Genomic DNA, 20355 nt, shown 5'->3' on the forward strand with positions numbered 1-20355 from the left:
GTGCAGGTGCCTCTGGAGTAACAGTCTTTTGGGTATATCCCCAAGAGTGGTATTGCTGGATCAAATGGTAGATCGATGTCCAGCTTTTTAAGTAGCCTCCAAATTTTTTTCCAGAGTGGTTGTACTAGTCTACATTCCCACCAACAGTGTAAGAGGGTTCCTTTTTCCCCGCATCCTCGCCAACACCTGTTGTTGGTGGTGTTGCTGATGATGGCTATTCTAACAGGGGTGAGGTGGAATCTTAGTGTGGTTTTAATTTGCATTTCCTTTATTGCTAGAGATGGTGAGCATTTTTTCATGTGTTTTCTGGCCATTTGAATTTCTTCTTTTGAGAAAGTTCTGTTTAGTTCACCTGCCCATTTCTTTATTGGTTCATTAGTTTTGGGAGAATTTAGTTTTTTAAGTTCCCTGTATATTCTGGTTATCAGTCCTTTGTCTGATGTATAGTTGGCAAATATTTTCTCCCACTCTGTGGGTGTTCTCTTCAGTTTAGAGACCATTTCTTTTGATGAACAGAAGCTTTTTAGTTTTATGAGGTCCCATTTATCTATGCTATCTCTTAGTTGCTGTGCTGCTGGGGTTTCATTGAGAAAGTTCTTACCTATACCTACTAACTCCAGAGTATTTCCTACTCTTTCTTGTATCAACTTAAGAGTTTGGGGTCTGATATTCAGATCCTTGATCCATTTTGAGTTAATCTTGGTATAGGGTGATATACATGGATCTAGTTTCAGTTTTTTGCAGACTGCTAACCAGTTTTCCCAGCAGTTTTTGTTGAAGAGGCTGCTATTTCTCCATCGTATATTTTTAGCTCCTTTGTCAAAGATAAGTTGCTTATAGTTGTGTGGCTTCATATCTGGATCCTCTATTCTGTTCCACTGGTCTTCATGTCTGTTTTTGTGCCAGTACCATGCTGTTTTTATTATTACTGCTTTGTAATATAGTTTGAAGTCAGGTATTGTGATACCTCCTGCATTGTTCTTTTGACTGAGTATTGCCTTGGCTATTCGTGGCCTCTTGTGTTTCCATATAAATTTAACAGTAGATTTTTCAATCTCTTTGATGAATGTCATTGGAATTTTGATGGGAATTGCATTAAACATGTAGATTACTTTTGGGAGTATAGACATTTTTACTATGTTGATTCTACCAATCCATGAGCATGGGAGATCTCTCCACTTTCTATAGTCTTCTTCAATCTCTTTCTTCAGAAGTGTATAGTTTTCCTTGTAGAGGTCTTTCACATCTTTTGTTAGGTTTACACCTAGGTATTTGATTTTTTTTGAGGCTATTGTAAATGGAATTGTTTTCATACATTCTTTTTCCGTTTGCTCATTGTTAGTGTATAGAAATGCTAACGATTTTTCTATGTTGATTTTATATCCTGCTACGTTGCTATAGCTATTGATGATGTCTAGGAGCTTCTGAGTAGAGTTTTTTGGGTCTTTAAGGTATAGGATCATGTCGTCTGCAAATAGGGATATTTTGACAGTTTCTTTACCTATTTGTATTCCTTTTATTCCTTCTTCTTGCCTAATTGCTCTGGCTAGGAATTCCAGTACTATGTTGAATAGGAGTGGAGATAGTGGGCATCCTTGTCTGGTTCCTGATTTTAGAGGGAATGGTTTTAATTTTTCTCCGTTAAGTATAATGCTGGCTGTAGGTTTGTCATATATAGCTTTTATAATGTTGAGGAACTTTCCTTCTATTCCTAGTTTTCTTAGAGCTTTTATCATGAAATGATGTTGGATCTTATCAAAGGCTTTTTCTGCATCTATTGAGATGATCAAGTGGTTTTTGTCTTTGCTTCTGTTAATGTGGTTTATTACGTTTATTGATTTTCGTATGTTGAACCACCCCTGCATCCCTGGGATGAAGCCTACCTGGTCGTGGTGAATAATCTTTTTGATGTGTTGCTGAATTCGATTTGCCATTATTTTGTTGAGGATTTTTGCATCAATGTTCATTAAGGAGATTGGCCTGTAGTTCTCCTTTTTGGAGGTGTCTTTGCCTGGTTTTGGGATAAGTGTAATAGTGGCTTCATAAAATGTGTTTGGCAGTTTTCCTTCCCTTTCTATTTCATGGAACAGTTTTAGGAGGGTTGGTATCAGTTCTTCTTTAAAGGTCTGATAGAATTCAGCAGAGAATCCATCAGGTCCTGGACTTTTCTTTTTGGGGAGACTCTTGATTGCTGCTTCAATTTCATTTTGTGTTATAGGTCTATTCAGGTGATTAATTTCCTCTTGGTTCAGTTTTGGATGATCATATGTATCTAGAAATCTGTCCATTTCTTTTAGATTTTCAAATTTATTTGAATATAGGTTCTCAAAGTAGTCTCTGATGATTTCCTGGACTTCCATGGTGTTTGTTGTTATCTCCCCTTTTGCATTCCTGATTCTACTAATTTGGGTTTTTTCTCTCCTCATTTTAGTCAGGTTTGCCAGGGGTCTATCAATCTTGTTTATTTTTTCAAAGAACCAACTTTTTGTTTCATTAATTCTTTGTATGGTTTTTTTGGTTTCTATTTCGTTGATTTCAGCTCTTATTTTTATTATTTCTCTCCTTCTATTTGTTTTGGGATTTGCTTGTTCTTGTTTTTCTAGGAGTTTGAGATGTATCATTAGGTCATTGATTTGGGATCTTTCAATCTTTTTAATATATGCACTCATGGCTATAAACTTTCCTCTCAAGACTGCCTTAGCTGTGTCCCATAGGTTCCGGTAGGTTGTGTTTTAATTTTCATTGACTTCTAGGAACTTTTTAATTTCCTCTTTTATTGCATCGATGATCCATTCTTCATTAAGTAATGAGTTATTTAGTTTCCAGCTGTTTGCATGTTTTTTGTCTTTACTTTTGTTGTTGAGTTCTACTTTTACTGCATTGTGGTCAGATAGTATGCACGGTATTATTTCTATTTTCTTATATTTGCTGAGGCTTGCTTTGTGCCCTAGGATATGATCTATTTTGGAGAAGGTTCCATGGGCTGCTGAGAAGAATGTATATTGTGTAGAGGTTGGATGAAATGTTCTGTAGACATCTACTAGGTCCACTTGATCTATTGCATATTTTAGATCTTGGATTTCTTTATTGAGTTTTTGTTTGGATGACCTATCTATTGATGATAATGGAGTGTTAAAGTCTCCCACAACCACTGTGTTGGCGTTTATATATGCTTTTAGGTCTTTCAGGGTATGTTTGATGAAATTGGGTGCGTTGACATTGGGTGCGTACAGATTGATGATTATTATTTCCTTTTGGTCTATTTCCCCTTTTATTAGTATGGAATGTCCTTCTTTATCTCGTTTGATCAATGTAGGTTTGAAGTCTACTTTGTCAGAGATAAGTATTGCTACTCCTGCTTGTTTTCGGGGGCCATTGGCTTGGTAAATCTTCTTCCAGCCTTTCATCCTAAGCATATGCTTATTTCTGTCGGTGAGATGAGTCTCCTGTAAGCAACAAATTGTTGGATCTTCTTTTTTAATCCATTTTGTCAAACAGTGTCTTTTGATGGGTGAATTAAGTCCATTAACATTAAGTGTTAGTACTGATAGGTATGTGGTGATTCCTGCCATTTAGTTATCTTAGTTGTTTGAAGGTTTGATTGTGTGTACCTAACTTGATGTTACTCTCTACTGTCTTGCTTTTTCTTATCCTGTGGTTTGGTGCTGCCTGCCTTTTCATGGTTAAGTTGGGTGTCACTTTCTGTGTGCAGGATCCCTTGCAGAATCTTTTGTAATGGTGGCTTTGTGGTCACATATTGTTTTAGTTTCTGCTTATCATGGAAGACTTTTATTGCTCCATCTATTTTGAATGATAGCTTTGCTGGGTAGAGTATCCTGGGGTTGAAGTTATTTTCATTCAGTGCCCGGAAGATCTCACCCCACGCTCTTCTTGCTTTTAATGTTTCTGTTGAGAAGTCTGCTGTGATTTTGATGGGTTTACCTTTGTATGTTACTTGTTTTTTCTCTCTTGCAGCCTTCAATATTCTTTCCTTAGTTTCTGAACTTGTTGTTTTAATGATGATATGTCGTGGAGTAGTTCTATTTTGATCTGGTCTGTTTGGTGTCCTGGAGGCCTCTTGCATTTGTATGGGAATATCTTTCTCTAGATTTGGGAAATTTTCCGTTATTATTTTGTTGAATATATTACACATTCCCTTCGCTTGCACCTCTTCTCCTTCTTCGATGCCCATGATTCTCAAGTTTGGTCTTTTGATGGAGTCAGTGAGTTCTTGCATTTTCTTTTCACAGGTCTTGAGTTGTTTAATTAGTAGTTCTTCAGTTTTTCCTTTAATTACCATTTCATCTTCAAGTTCTGAGATTCTGTCTTCTGTTTGTTCTATTCTGCTGGATTGGCCTTCCGTTTTGTTTTGCAGTTCTGTTTCGTTCTTTTTTCTGAGGTTTTCCATATCCTGGCTGTTTTCTTCTTTATTGTTGTCTATTTTTGTCCTGAGTTCATTTATCCATTTATTCATTGTGTTCTCTCTTTCACTTTGGTGTTTATACAGTGCTTCTATGGTTTCCTTTATTTCTTCTTTTGCTTTTTCAAATTCTCTATTTTTATTGTCTTGGAATTTCTTGAGTGTCTCCTGTACATTTTGGTTGACCCTATCCAGTATCATCTCTATAAAATTCTCATTGAGTACTTGTAGTATGTCTTCTTTTAAATTATTCTTGTAGGCTTCATTGGGTCCTTTGGCATAGTTTATCTTCATTTTGTTGGAGTCTGGCTCTGAGTTTCTGTTCTCTTCATTCCCCTCTGGTTCCTGTACTAATTTTTTGCTGTGGGGAAACTGGTTTCCTTGTTTTTTCTGTCTTCCTGTCATTGTCCTTGGTGTTGTTACTGTCCCTGTACTGTGTGTAATTAAGTATTTTCTAGCTTGTAATAATAACAATGGTAATATTGAGAATGGAAGAGTGAGCTGAGATGGAAAGCAAGAAGTTAAAGAAAAGGGGAAAACAAATATACAGACAAGAGGGAGAAAGCAGAACGAGGTATCAGACAAGAGAGTTTCAAAGGTATAAACAGGGAGTGTTAGTGTACTAATCGACAGTAAGCTGAACAGACAATAGAGTGACAGAGAGAGGATTGAAAATCAAAGATAAAAAAAATAAAAAATAAGTATATGAAAGTAATATCTATTTATAAAATGAATTAAAATAAAATGGAAAATAGAAAATTAAAAAAAACAAAAAAAACCAAAAAACCAAAAAACTTCCAAGTTTATATGCAATGCAATTTCAGTCTTAATAATTTGGATGTCCGTCTCAATCTCCAGTCCTGGAGTTGGTGCCTCAGATGTTGTTCTGTAGTTGTCTCATCAAGGGGGATGCATAAAGTAGAACAAAACTACACTCACACACACACAGAAGAAAAAAAAAAAAAGCCCCACCAAGTGTCCCCAGTTCAAATGCAATACAGTTTCAGTAAGTTTTTCGGCTTGCAGGTGTAATTCGGTTGTTCTCTCATCAAAGGTAGGGAGAAAACGAAAAAAAAGCGTCTGGAGGCAGTTCTGAGAGTGGTATCTGCAACTGTGGCTTGCCTGCCTGCTGCTCTCTGCCTGTAGCTGGCGGCGTTATTTATGCAGATCTCTGGGGTGAGCTTAGCACTCACCTGGTCCCACAGGCTTTGTTTGCTCAGAGTTCTCCTGTGCGGGGGAGGGGGGCCTCTGCTACAGGCTTTTCCCTTTCCAAGCACTGGGAAAGGCGACACTGCCCCGCGTTGTCAGGCCTGCGTGTTTATTTACAGTTCACGTGGGAAGTGGGTCTTCCCTCCTCTCACAAGCGTCCCCGCTCCCGGTTGCTGGGCGCGCCCCGCTCCCGCCAGAGCCTCTCCGGCCCGCCTGGCTCGTTTATTTACAGTCCCGGGAAGGCTTCCCTTCCCCCAATCTTCAGCGCTCAGGGCGCCCCACCCTCTTTCCAGTGTGTCTTAACTGTTCTTATTGCTTAGTACTCAGTTTCTCTTTTTTTCCCGGGTGGAGGTCAGTCTGTCCAGGGGGCTATGCTGCTCTGGCCCAGGCTTGTCTGTGGGGCTACCGCGGTACCGCGAAGCTCACCTGGTCCGCGTCTTCCCAAGCCGTATGGGCGCCGGCCACTGGCGGCCCGGGGGCCTCCTCGGTTCTCCGTTTAACGTGAAGTGGAGATTCTCTTGACTAAATACTTGAGTTTGAGTAAATTATGAATTTTGTTAATAGTGTGACTCAGAAGGAAAGCTAAAACTCTGAAACTATAAACATTTAAAATACAGTCATGTTCCTAGTGCTGTAGAATGGGCACCATTATTGAATACATAATTGTACTCATATGCCATATATAATGTGTCCACTTTGATGAATATATGCATGCACATATGTGTGGCATGTGTATGCATTTGAGTGTAGGGCCTAGGATTATAGGTGTGAGCCTTCGCCTGGCTCACATGTTTTTAATTCAGGACTGATCACTTAGAGTAAGGAATTATCAAACTTTACTGTGTATCAGAAATCAGCTCTAAGACCTACTAAAAGAGATTGCTCTGACCTACTCCAGAGATTCTGATCTAATAGGTGGTGCTTGAGAATTTCTAAAAAATTCCCAGGAAATGTTTATACTGCTGGTTTGGGGACCCCAAACTTCTAAGACATTGATTCTTTTTTATTTGAACTCAGGGCCCCACGCTTGCTAGGCAGGCACTCTTACTACTTGAGCCTCTCTGCCAGTCCTAAGAAGACATTGGTTCTAAAACTTCATTATGTATCAGACTTACCTTGGAAGATCATTCTCTTTCTCTCTCTCTGTCTCTCTCTCTTTCTCTCTCTCTCTCTCCCATTCCAGAGTTAGTGAGGGATTGATACCAGGATTTATAATGCTTTCCAGGTGATTTTGAAGCAGCAAGTATTTGTATTTGCTTGTGAGCAGGCATTAAGAGTCGTTGATTTAGGTAAGTGGTTCTCCAACTTAAACATATGTAAGAATTTCTTAGAGTGTGCTAAAAAAACACTGTTCTGGGTTCTATCCCACTGATTCAGTGGGTTCAGGTGGGGCCCAAGAATTAGCATTTCTAACAAGCTTGCAGATGATGTCAATGTTGCAGATCCAGGGACTACACTTTGGGAACCACTCAGCGTAGGCCAACCATCTACTCAGTTTTTGAGGATTCTCTGAAACTCATTTATGTAACTGGATTAAATATAGGGAATATAATTCTCTGATCACCTCTAGTAGTTTGGAGTTTGTTACTGGAGGGTTTTTTTTTTTTTGGTGGTACTGGAGTTTGAACTCAGGGATTTGTACCTTAGTACAAAATGCTTGAAAGGTGAGTTTCAAAGCATTAGGTCTTTGGACAGGTCATGGCATATGATACTCTCTAGCTCAAAAGTTAGTTGTTTGTTTTCCAACTAACAGGCATCTGTTTTGCATTTACATACATACGACACATTATTGCACCATATTCTCCCCACTCCTATTGCTGCTAACCTGTCCCACCTCCCTGGCAGAACTTGTTCCACCTTCCTGTTCTCGGATTTTGTAGAAGAAAAAAGATAAAATAAAAACATGACTTTTTTTTGCCAGTTTGAGATTCTGTATTCATTCCTGTATACAGAGCACATCAACCACATTCAAGTTTTTAGTTTCCTTCCCTTGCCCAATCCCACCTGTGAATGAACTCCTCTTAGTGTGACCAGTGTCCTTTAATATTGGATTTAGGTCTGTATTCCACATATGAGAGAGAACATGTGACTTTTGACCTTCTGAGCCTGACTAACTTCACTTAAGATATGTCCATCCATTTACCTGCGAATGACAAAATTTCATTTTTCTTTGTGGCTGAGTAAAATTCCATTGTGTATAAATACCACATTATCTTAATCCATTTGTCAGTAGTGGGGCATCTTGGCTGTTTCCATAGCTTAGCTATTGTGAAAAGTGCTGCAGTAAACATGGGTGTACAGGTGCTTTTGTTGTAAGCTAACTCACATTCCTTTGGGTATATCCCTGGGAGTGGTATTGCTGTATTGTATGGCAGATCTATTTTTAGTTTCTTTTTAAGGAGCCTCCATATTGTTTTCCATAGTGGTCATACTAGCTTACATTCCCACCAGCAGTGTGTGAGGTTTCCTTTTCCCCCCCTGCATCCTTGCCAGCATTTGTTATTTGTGTTCTTGATGGTAGCTGTTCTAACAGGAGTGAGGTGGAACCTTAGTGGTTTTGATTTGTCTTTCCTTTATGGCCGGGGAGGGGGAGCATTTTTTCATGTGTTTTTTAGCCATTTGGACTTCTTCCTTTGGAAAGGCTCTACTCTGTTCATTTGCCCATTGCTTCATTGGGCCATTGATTTTTTTTGGGAGTTTAGTTTTTTGAGCTCCTTGCTTAGTCTGGTTATCAGTCCCTTGTCTAATGTTTAGCTGGAAAAGATTTTCTCCCATTCTGTGGGTGGCCTACTCAATGTAGAGACCATTTCTTTTGTTGTGCAGAAGCTTTTGAATTTCATGGAGTTTCATTTGTTGATCCTTTTTCTTAGTTTCTGAGCCACTTGAGTTCTGTTGAAGAAATCATTGCCTGTGCCTGTTGCTTCCAGCGTATTTTCTGCTCTTTCCTGTACTAACTGCAAGGTTTCCGGTCTTATATTAAGGTCTATAATCCACTTTGAGTTGATACTTGTACAGGGAGACAAACATGGATCGAGTTTCAGTTTTTTGCAGACAGATAACCACTTTTCCCAGCAACATTTGTTGAACAGGCTGTCTTTTCTCCATTGTATGTTTTTGGCGCCTTTGTCAAAAATTAGGTGGACGTTGCTGCATGGACTCATATCCAGGTCTTCTAGTCTGTTCCACCAGTTTTCATACTTATTTTTTGTACCAGTACCATATTGTTTTTATTGCTAGGGCTCTGTAGTATAGTTTGAAGTCGGGTATTGTGATACCTCCAGCATTGCTCTTTTTGCTGAGTATTGCCTTGGCTATTTGCAGTCTTTTGTGCTTCCAGATGAACTTTAAAGTTGGTTTTTCAGTCTCTGTGATGAACGTCATTGGAATTTTGATGCGATTATGTTGAACACGTAGATTGCTTTTGGTAATATAGCCATTTTTACTATGTTGATTCTGCCAATCCACGAGCATGGGAGATCTTCCCATCTTCTGTAGTCTTCAATTTCTTTCTTCAATGATTTGTAATTTTCCTTGTAGAGGTCATTTACATCCTTTGTTAAGTTTATTCCTAGGTACTTGATTTTTTTTTTTTTTGAGGCTATTGTAAACGGAGGTGTTTTCCTATATTCTTTCTCACTGTGTTCATTGTTGGTGTATAAGAAAGGCTACTGATGTTTGTAAATTGATTTTGTATCCTGCTATTTTTGCTGAAGCTATTTTTGGTGTCTAGGAGTTTTTTGGATCTTTTAGGTATAAAATCATGTTGCCTGTGAATAACTTCTATCCTGTTTTTAAACTTCCCATTGTTGCTGGATGACAGGTAAACACCACCATGCCCAAGTTTTTTTTCCCTATTAAGATAGGGTATCAAAAACTCTGTGCCTGGGCTGGTGTGGGACCAATATCTTCACAATCTCAGCCTTCTATGTAGTTTGGGATGACAGGTATGCCACTGTGTCCAGGTAGCTACTGGTTGAGATGGAGTCTCGAGAACTTTTTTACTGGCCTGGTACCATGATCCTCCTGATCTCAAGTAGCTAGGATTACGGGCATTGAGCCCTGGTGCCCAGGTCTTCCCAGAATTTTTATGTGATAGTCATGTACTATTTCAAACTATATTATATAACTCTCCCACTAAAGGAGAAAATGTTTGTCTTGTGGGTATATGTAATTATTCTGAATAAAATTTGAAATGGCAAGTAATTCTGAAAGATAGAAAAGGAAATAGTTAAGAATTAGCAATTAAGAATATCACAGATATTTTTCCTGTAACATTTACTTGCTTATGATATGGGCACTGTGTGTTCTTTGTGCATTTTGTGTATCGTCTCTGACAGTTTTCCTTCTTCCTGGACTGCCATGGAGTAGAGGAACCTCTGCCCTTTTTAACAAAAAAGTTGTACAACTATGTTTCCTAACTTTTTTTTAATTTAAAGGTTTTGGAGATGCTAATACAAAATCCCATAGTATATGAATAGATTGCCAATGCTCTTCCAGAGTATATAGTTTGCAACAATGACACTTCATTTTTGCAGTGTACTTTCAACTTTTTTAATCTGTTATTTCAGTATTTCTGTATATTTTCTATATCTTAACGTTGTTGGTATAATGAATATAACAGTTGGAAAATACTAACAATAGTGTTTTCAGCAACACTGTGGAGCATATACGATGTTTAATGTTGATAGTTGGGTGTGAAACATTTTCAAATGTTATGTTTTCTTTGTAATTAATTTTTGAGCTGGAGTGTGTGGTTTGTTATGCCATGACTTGTCCAAAGACCTAATGTTTTGCAACTCACCTTTTCAAGGAAAGATCAGCTGTATTTTGAAATGTTTTATCTCAAGTGGACAAGCTGTTTACAAGCCAGACTCTAACACATCCTGACATTTAATGTCTGTGTTTGTATTTCTCCAGGGATTAGGCTGCCTTTATAATTAATTAGTTGCATAGCCTTTTATTAATTCCTTCCAAATTTATAATGTTTTAAATTAACAACATAGATAAGCATAGTGCACTTTTTTTGGAAGACATGAAAGGTTAATTATGTAGCAGTGACATGAATTATATAAACTCTGCTGAATGTTAGAAGATGCTTAGCAACAATGTTTTCCAAATACAGGGATTTATTATAAACTTATCCTTCTAAGGCTGCCTGTGCTATTTCAGGAGAGTGAATATAAATAGAGCTTGGTTTCTTCAAGAAGTAGATTCAGTCATTTTGTTTATAGGGAAAGGAAGTATTTGCTTCATATCTCTAAGAATTTATCTTTAGCATCTTTGTTGATTACACATCATTTCAACATGTTCATACCAAATACTGGGCCTCTATAAGATAGCATCACAGACCAGGAAGAATTAAAACTCATTTACACAATGGTTTTGTCATTATAACATTTAAATGGATTTAGTAGCAATACTGAATCTAATTACTGTAACCCTTTTTGAGGTGGAAAATCTTGTTTGTCTTGTACAGAGTTCTGAGATATATATAGTTTATAGTCCTCTCTTCTACTCCCGACCAGCTTCTTTCAACAGAAATCTTTGAAACATCTACTAAGTACCTAACATTCTAGTTCTTATGCTTTGTAACATTGTTTACTATCCTTTGAATTCTGCCACTGCTTTTTTTCTAAGCTAGAATTAAAGGACTTATTCTGCAAAAATCCAATATGTGTTTCAGGGAAATAACACGGTTTACTAGAAAGCTTGTGAGCTCTAGATTCAGATGCTGACTTTACACTTTATCAGCTGGGAGATGTTGGGCTAAGCCATCTCTTGAGTTCTGTTTCCTCACCAGCTGAATAGGGATAATATATCCTTCTGAGATTTCTTAGGAAGTTTATAACTATTTCCTTGCAGCCGTGGTCATGGATTATATAGGCCCTTGATAAGTGTTACTTCATTTTTCTGTCTCTCCCTTTGGCTCTAGAAAGCTATTTAGATACCTTTAAAAATTTTTATGTATATTTACACATTTCTCTGGCAGTGAGTTATTTGAGTGTTGGCAATATTCCCAATATTTTATGAAATGTTCTTGGTTATCCTAGTAGAAAAAATATCAGGGAAATCTCTCAGAATCCCCTACATTGCTAGAACAGTAAGGATTTTTTGTTTGTTTTTTATTTGTTTTTCTTTTTTTTTTTAAACTGAATCTGGATCATTATGTCTTTTTATCAAAAAGTCTATATTGACTAAAAATTGAGATGGCTTATTTTGGGTTAGCCTCCTTGACAGATTGTCTTGCTGAACTGTCATGGACAAAAAGTCATAGTAGTTTCCTTCTTTCCCCACCCACTTAATCACACATGTGGTTTCACTGAAGGCCGGAAATAGAGCAACAGAAGTAGGAATATAAATTAATGCATATATCATGGTGGCCATTCAATGCAGTTTAAGGATCATATATTTATTATCATAGCTGGAAAAACAAGGAGCAATTATGCAGCATAATATAAGTCAATAAATTTTCTCTCCTCTTTTGTAATTCTAAAATGTAATGATAGAAGTATATTTGAGATACTGAGATTTTTCCTATGCATAAATATTACAGAGCTTATATAAGAGCCAAATGGTTTGTTTCAGAAAAACAGGTGGTACTTTTGATTCTGTTTAAGCTCTAACTGACATATACCATTTACTTGCTAGTGGAAAATTTTTTGGGTTGTTTTGCCAAGATTATAAAAGTATAAAACTTGAGGAAAGGTTTTCTTTCTAATTAAAACATTCACAAAAATAAAGCCAGTCTATTTAAAGAAATAATTTTTTTTCTGAAATATCTTTGATTCCTTTTAAATCCTGTTCAGAATTTGACCTTCGAAAAATTTAAAAAATTTTTTAAATTTAAATTTTATTGATACTGCTGCAAGTTCAAATACTATCAGGCTCTTGTCTGGACTATTGAAATACTTTCTTATTCTTGAATACTCGTCTTCCTCTCTCTCTCTGTCTCTCTTTAATTAACTAATTGATTTTTTTTTTGGTGGTATTGGGGTTTGAACTCAGGGCTTCATACTTGCTAAGGCAAGAAGAAAAATAGAGGAGATGAACCAACTCAGGTTATATTATATATACCTGTAAATATCACAAGGAAACTCCCTGTTTAGCTATCTTAAACAAAAATTCCATTTTTTAATTTTCATTCACAAAATCAGAGAACAGGTCCTGCCTGGAGGGGAGGGTTGGTACTGTTGGGAGGGGGAGGAGGTGGGGAAAGGTCATGGGGGTAATTATAGTGCAAATACTGTGTATACATGTATGTAAGTGGAAAAATGATGTCCATTCAAATATTCCAGGAATGGGGGAAGAGGGGAATAAAGGAGAATGATTAAGGGGTAAATTCAACTATGATATATTTGATATAGTGTAAGAATATTTGTAAATGCCACAATGTACCCCCACCCAGCACAACAATAAAAAATTAACTAATTGGCTTTTTTTTTTTTTTTAGTGTTTGTTGTACATTGTAAGAGGTTTCATTGTGATATTCCCATACATACATACGATGCACTTTGATCATATTCACCCCTTCCGTGCTCTCTTGCAGATCTTGGGATTGCAGGTTTTAGAAATGGGAGGAATTCTGGGTTAGAGATAAGCAAGGACTTGAAACTTGACAGTAGTTTGGTGGTGACTGAAGTCGTAGGAATGAATGGAATCACTGTGAAAGTGTGTGGAGTCCGTTCATTCATGTATTGAGCCAGACACTGCAGTAGGTGCTGAAATTACCTCAGTGAGTAAGATTGACTGAGATTCTGTCCTCATGGGCTCAAGATGCTAAGGCAAGTATAAGTAATAACAATACACTGTGTTGGGTATTATGTGAATGATTAGGGAGTTTCCAAATGGGTTCTGGGTAACACCAACCTTCAAAGGTTGGGTTTTGGGTTTGGTTAAAAAACAATGCAGAATGCCTACAGAGATAGGAAGAGAAGTCAAAAAGAGTGGTGACTCAGTGAGATGAGGGAAGCTTTTCAGGAAGGAAATTATTGTAATGTTAGCACTAGTTGAGTATTTACATTAAATCAGCTGTTTAAAGCATCTCAGGCATTAACACATTTCTTCCTCATGGCAACCCCATGAGGTATCTTTATTTTAGAGTTGCAAAACCCATATCAGGAGGTTAAGAAACTTTCACAAAATCATAATGAGCCAGGATTAACAGTGTTAGATTCCACAGTGACATAACGTAGTTAGTTTCTTACCTGGGCAATCATGGGCGCCTTGGTAGAGAGGTTTCTAGTGGGTTTTTTGTCTGGCTCCTAGATTGCAGTGAATTGAGAGATCATTGAGGAGTTGATGGAGCAGAGATAGCAATTGTCAGTTACTTTTTTTGATGTTTAGAGTACTCTCCTTTGCCATCTCCTGCTTCTTTCAGGTAAAATTCAAATCAGACCAGATTCCTTCTTTATTTTCCTAGTTCCTCTCCTTTTACCAGTGTCCTGCTTTAATCCATCTTGCTGTGGATCTTTAATCTTTCTTGGCATATGAATTGTACTCAAATCAACTTTGGTTTTTTTTTTTTTGTCAGAAATGGGATTTGAACTCAGGGCCTTGTACTTGTTAGGCAAGTGCTCTATCTCTTCAGCCATGCCTTCAGCCCTAATTTTTTTTTAACTCAGCATTTTAGTAAGGTTGCTAAACCAGATAGGTAAATAATTTGATATTAAAATTCTGAAACTAAAAGATTTTTTTTTTAGGGAAGTTTGTTGAAACCTGGGACTGGTGAAGTGAATTAATTCTGATGTTTTAGAACTAGAATCCCCTTTCTGATAATTTAGTGTATTTTCTTATTTCACAGCTGAGGAGAGATTGCATGATAGGTACAGGATCATGTATTTAGTGAGGTATAAACTATGACCCAACCATCAGATCTGAAGATGGTTCTATACTGCCATTACTATTGAAAGCAACTTTTGAAAGTGTTGTGGGGGTGTCCAGAATAGACCTGGCTCCTGTGATCATTTAAAAATACACCAGTAATATAAATGAAATGAGAACCACAATACACTCTTTGAGGGTATTCTGTTTAATTTCTGTTAAGGAGCAGTAAGAAATGGAACTAACAGTGATATACACAGTGATTTTTATCACCTTGTTCATATTTAATACAGAGGCAAGAGAGTATTAAACTCCAGATAAAACAGATTTTCTGGAGTTGTAATATTTTGAGGAAAGTACATTTTTAAAAAGGGAAACTTAAGTTTTTGTTATACTGCTTTCAGTCCTCATATGTAAGAGCATATTCATATGCATGGATTTTTCCAAAGTGAACTAACTACAGATCAGCCCCAGAGCATTACTAGGTTTCCTAGCCACTACCATCTATCTCCATTTGAAAGGCAACCCCTGTTTTGGCTTTTAACACCATAGGTCAGTTTTGCTTGTCTGTAGCAGTAGTTCATTTTTATTCTGTACTAGTAGTTGTAGGTAGGTACTCTTATTTTCATGTATATAACATCCTTGGACAGAGGCAGTGAGTGCTTTTGCTTTCAGGATAAGCAGGGATGTGAACGATGGGAATTGTCTTTCAGCATTTTGGAAGGCAGAAAAACAAGTGAGTATTTGTTAGGCCTAAATAAGTGATTTTCAGTTTCTAGATGTTAGGGGACCTATTTTTTGAATGTTTGTACTATTCATGGTTTTTTTCATGGAGTGAAAAAGATGCAACCTTTGGTTTTGGGAGTATATGTCTACCCTCCTTTATCAATTTGTCTGTTTATAAAAGTTCAGTCAAGTGAAAGCAACTCACATAATGAAGTGCTATCATTTTAATTTAGTAACATTTCATTGAGGTATCACACTTTGGACAAAAGTTTAAAAATGTTGAGATCTAGCTGACTTTTGAGATTTCAGATTGGGTTTCTGAGACAAAAATTCTTCAGAGTGGTATGTCATTGTACATAGGAACAGAAATACAGGGCCTCACAAGGAAGTACTCTAAGGCAAAGGGGACAGAAGGACTTGACTGCTCTCTAGATTAGAGGCTGTTGTCACAGATCAGAGGGCTCTAAATCTCACACCTAGTAGTGGAAGGAGATAATTGGGATATTCAGTCCTTAGTAGAAACAAAGAACTTAGTGTACTTAACTTTTCAGTTTGGTACTATCTCAAGTTGTTTTGGATCTCTCTTAATTTGACTTCCTGAGCTTCTTTTCAGATCTTTTAGTATGCTATTATTCTTCATGCTAATTCTCTCTCTTTTAAAACAATCTTTTTTTTTCTTTGCTGTCCAAATAACAGGCTTTCCTAAGATTTAGCCTTTGGCTATTGTTCTCCATTACTGATCTCTCTCAATGCTCTCTTATAACATCTCTTTTACTTGTGTAATGTCAGACCTCATGTGTGTACACAACTCTGAAGTCAGCTTCTCTCTTGCATTCCAATACTGTATTTCCTAGTGCTAACTGAATATTTTCTTTCAGATCAATTCCCAGTACCATTACAAATCTTGTGACTCTGGCTTTAATGTATTCATGAAAAGGGCAGTGGCAAAAGGCATGTTAATATTTTACTATTAGAAGACGTTCCCAAACAAATTATTATGACAAACCTTTTTGGTCTTCTCTATGGGTGTTGTTTTGTAAGTTCTGTTTCATGTTTATAAAATATGTCATCTCAAATTTAATTTCTGTTTGCCATATTTCTACTGCCAAAACTTAAGCGCTTGGAGATTTGCCCTTGTCCTCCACTTTCTTCCATCTTCTCTCTCCCTTCATCCCTCCACCCCATACACGTATGCAAGCACAGAATATTTTAAATGCTACAGTGTGCACAGAGTTTGGGCTTATTGGCATTATTTTCATTCAGTATGTATTTGTGGAGTAAAAGGTAAATCTTGTGTTACTTTCCTTTTTGTAGGTCTTTATGCCTTGCGAAGAGTCCTGAAGAAACAACCTGATCTCCCTGATAGCAAGGTGGCTGGGTTGGTGAAGATTACTCTGAGTGATTTCTTGCAGGGAATGAATGATATCAGGCCCAGCGCTATGAGGGAGGTAGCAATTGATCTCCCAAATGTAAGTAATTTATACTCCATGCCAATCATGTTGTAGAAGTAGACGTCTCTTCTAATTTTTTACAGATTAGCTTGTTCAGTAGAAGCCCTCCACCACTCAGCCATCAGGAGATTCTGATGGCCATCAGGGAATTCTTCAGGCCGTCTTGCTTCTGAAGGCCTCAAATGGCTTGGCCTAGTTCCTGAATCAGCAAATAGGTGCACCCTGGCATCTGGATCCATGTGTACTGGCCTGGAACCTGAGTCTGTGGGGGTTGGGCCTGGAGCAATGGGACAAGTCTCAGGCTGGAGTGCACCTGGTGTTAGAATCTATGGCAAAGATTCTAACACCAGGCTTTCTCCTTCTCCGATGGAGAGTGTCTTTCTACATGTTCTGCCTGGGCTTGGGTAGGGTGAAGTAGATTGATACTATAAACTTTTCTTCCTGCCTTCTTCAGTATATAGTTTCTTTTTCTTATTCTTCAACCAGGTGGTCAATCTCACGTGTATCCCTTAGTTCTTGTGAAGGTATTTTTGTGACTGGACAATTGTTGAAATTGATGTTTCTCTAAGGGACAAGCAGTGAAAAGTCCTATTTTGCCATCTTGCTAACATCACATTCCTTCCAGTCACACACTGTCTTGCCAAAGCTCTAGCATTGTAGTTGTTTGTAAACTTGGAGCCATGTTAGAGAACCAGTCATGGTTTATACCCTTTCCCCCATCATGTGTAGGCATTTTGGTATTCTTGGTCATTAACTAGTATTTTTTAAATTTTTGTCAACTGAAAAAAACATTGCAAAGATACTAAATCAATGGAGTAGACTATGTAGAATGATATGAGGAGAAACCAGTGGATTCGTTTCAAAGTGACTGTTCCTTAAAAATGTGTTTTGTGGTCAAATAGGTTTGGGAAATATTAGTTTAAGTAAAATCAGTTGTGTTTTTGCTGCTGGACTTCTCAGAGTATTTTAATATGCTAATGTACAGCATGAAGTGAAAAAAAGGTTGTTACTTGGCTACGGACCACGGGGATCAGAGACTTTTTTTTTGCATTTTATAGAGTGATTGATTGAAAAAAAAAATAAAAGACTACAAATACTTCCTACCCTGTGTGTTTGCTCTTAGTCCAGCCATTATACCAATTGCCAGACATTTGATGCTGGGGGCTATCCCATCCCATCCCATCCCAGTGGAAGTTTGCCTAGCCCAGAAGGACCACACATTTAACCTCAGAAGTGTCAGAATAATAAACGTCTGGTCTAATTCATTACATTTTTGGATAATTAGGTAGAAGAAGCCAAGTGATAAATATTCCTGCTAACTTTTTTTTTTTTTTTTTTTTTTTTGATGGTACTAGGGTTTGAACTAACTTGAGTCATACCTCTAGCTCCTTTTGCCTTTGGTTATATTTCAGACAGGTTCTTCAGAGTGGTCTTGGACTGAGATTCTCCTACTTCATGACTCCATATAGTTGGGGTTACAGGCATGCTCTACAATGTGAGCTTGTTTGTTGGGATGAGGTCCTGCTAACTTTTTGCCCAGTGGCCTCAAACAGTGATTCTCGCAATCTCTTCCTCCTGAGTAGTGGGGATTACAGGCATTGGCCACCACTCCTGGCATTTGTTAACTTCTTATATGACAAAATTGTTCTGTAAATTTAGGCTTGGAAACAATATCTTATAGATAGAAACATTTCCTAAGGACTTACTCCAGATTTAGGGTACTTGATGTTGTTTTGATTTCTTTTTTTTTTTTTTTAAGTTTTATTGAAATACAGACAGCCATGCTTATGACTGTTTCATACTTTAATGGCAGAGTTGTATAACTATAAATCTTGGTATATCCTCCCAGAACTTTTTTTGGGGGCAGGTACTGGAGTTTGAACTCAGTGCATCACACCTGCTAGGCGGGCACTTATACCACTTGAGCCACTCTGCCAGCCCTTGATTTCTTTTTGAAAGATTTTCAAGTTCATTATTGAATTTATAATAATTTTGGGGCTTTCAAAAGCTGTGTAGCATACTCATTTAGGTATAGCATAATGAATGATTGAGGTTGGTTTAGTAGAAACTTTAATTTCTCTAGAATTTATGGTCTTAACATTTGGGCACATTGACATGAATCCTTTTTTTTTTTTCATTTTTCTTTTATTATTCATATGTGCATACAAGGCTTGGTTCATTTCTCCCTGCCCCCACCCACTCTGCCCCCCTCCTCCCCGCCAATACCCAGCAGAAACTATTTTGCCCTTATTTCTAATTTTGTTGTAGAGAGAGTATAAGCAATAACAGGAAGGGACAAGGGGTTTTGCTGGTTGAGATAAGGATAGCTATACAGGGCATTGACTCATTGATTTCCTATGCGTGGGTGTTACCTTCTAGGTTAATTCTTTTTGATCTAACCTTTTCTCTAGTACCTGTTCCCCTTTTCCTATTGGCCTCAGTTGCTTTTAAGGTATCTGCTTTAGTTTCTCTGCATTAAGGGCAACAAATGCTAGCTAGTTTTTTTAGGTGTCTTACCTATCCTCACCCCTCCCTTGTGTGCTCTCGCTTTTATCAACATGAATCCTTTTATTCATAATATTTATCTGCTTTTTATTGACTACAATTACATAAAACAATGGGTCAGATAGACCCCTGAATCATCAATTGCCACAAATGAAAATTTCAGATGGTAGTTATAAAGTAGTTACTCCAACCAAAGATATCAAAGAGTTTAAAACACTTAGGTATTAAAAAAACATACAGTAGAATTTAAACTTAAAATTACTGCCAGTGGAGAATATGTTTAATCAGTGCCTGTCTATTCTTATACTTGCTAACCTGATTTATTCATCATAGGAACTGCTACTCCAACTGCATTTTTTAATTGCTCTAATGAAAGATTTTCCCTTTATTTTCTTTTGATACAGTATTTACAATCCATGGACTTGTGCCATTTTCCATTTGGCACTTTATTATTTGGCTGAAGGCCATGGTGTACTGTGATGTTACTCATGAGCTCTGGAGTGATTAACACTGGTGAAAGTACTTTCTTACAGTGCTTTTTAATGCCTGTTTCACATTGTAAAAATTTTCCCTAGAAGTCAACATTTCTATAATTAGATTTGTAAACTTTACTTTCCTTATTTCTGGCTATTATATCTATAATAATATTTCCAAATTACTTCTATAGAGGTTTAATATTTATTTTGCTAAAGAAGACCTGTTTTAAGACACTAGTAGGTTGTGAGCATTTTTAAGTACTGTAGTAAATTGGGCATCCACCAACTTTTGAGAAAAGATAAGTGTATGAGATTAAAACTTGTAAATCACACACGCCTTGTTACATTTAAGTTTGAAAGAAGTATGCTGACTAGGATGGAAAGGTTGCAAGTATAGTGCAGTGCATCATTATTTTAGGAGACTACACGCACAGCTTGCGTAATGTAAACTCACATGTTTGCTTGCCTACAGGCAACATTTCTTGCTTTGGGATTTCTCAATTGGTTAGTACAGTGACATTAAAGTCAAATGCATTTTTTAAAATTGCAGTAATCCTTAGACTCTGGGAATTTGCTAATATTCATTGTGAAATTCCAGTTGTCTTACCCAGAGATAACTGTTAACATTTTGGTATAGTTTTATAAGATTTTACCTGTGTCTATGGGTATTTTGATATAGTTAATCTTAGGACATATGTAGCTTTTATTCTTTTTCCACTTGGACTTATGTATATAATAAACATTTTAC

General features: G+C 37.2%; 1 protein-coding gene across 4 annotated transcripts in view; it reads left to right on the forward strand.

Moving 5' to 3' along the window:
- Afg2a (AFG2 AAA ATPase homolog A) overlaps positions 1-20355 on the forward strand; it is a 314577-nt gene that overhangs the window by 15433 nt on the left and 278789 nt on the right. For all 4 annotated transcript variants that reach the window (XM_074041682.1, XM_020172263.2, XM_074041683.1 and 1 more), the window contains exon 10: positions 16490-16644. In XM_074041682.1, coding sequence (XP_073897783.1) covers positions 16490-16644 — 155 coding nt within the window. The remainder of the gene's footprint in view (positions 1-16489; positions 16645-20355) is intronic.

This window comes from Castor canadensis, chromosome 9 (genome assembly GCF_047511655.1).
Source record: "Castor canadensis chromosome 9, mCasCan1.hap1v2, whole genome shotgun sequence".
Taxonomy (NCBI): domain Eukaryota; kingdom Metazoa; phylum Chordata; class Mammalia; order Rodentia; family Castoridae; genus Castor; species Castor canadensis.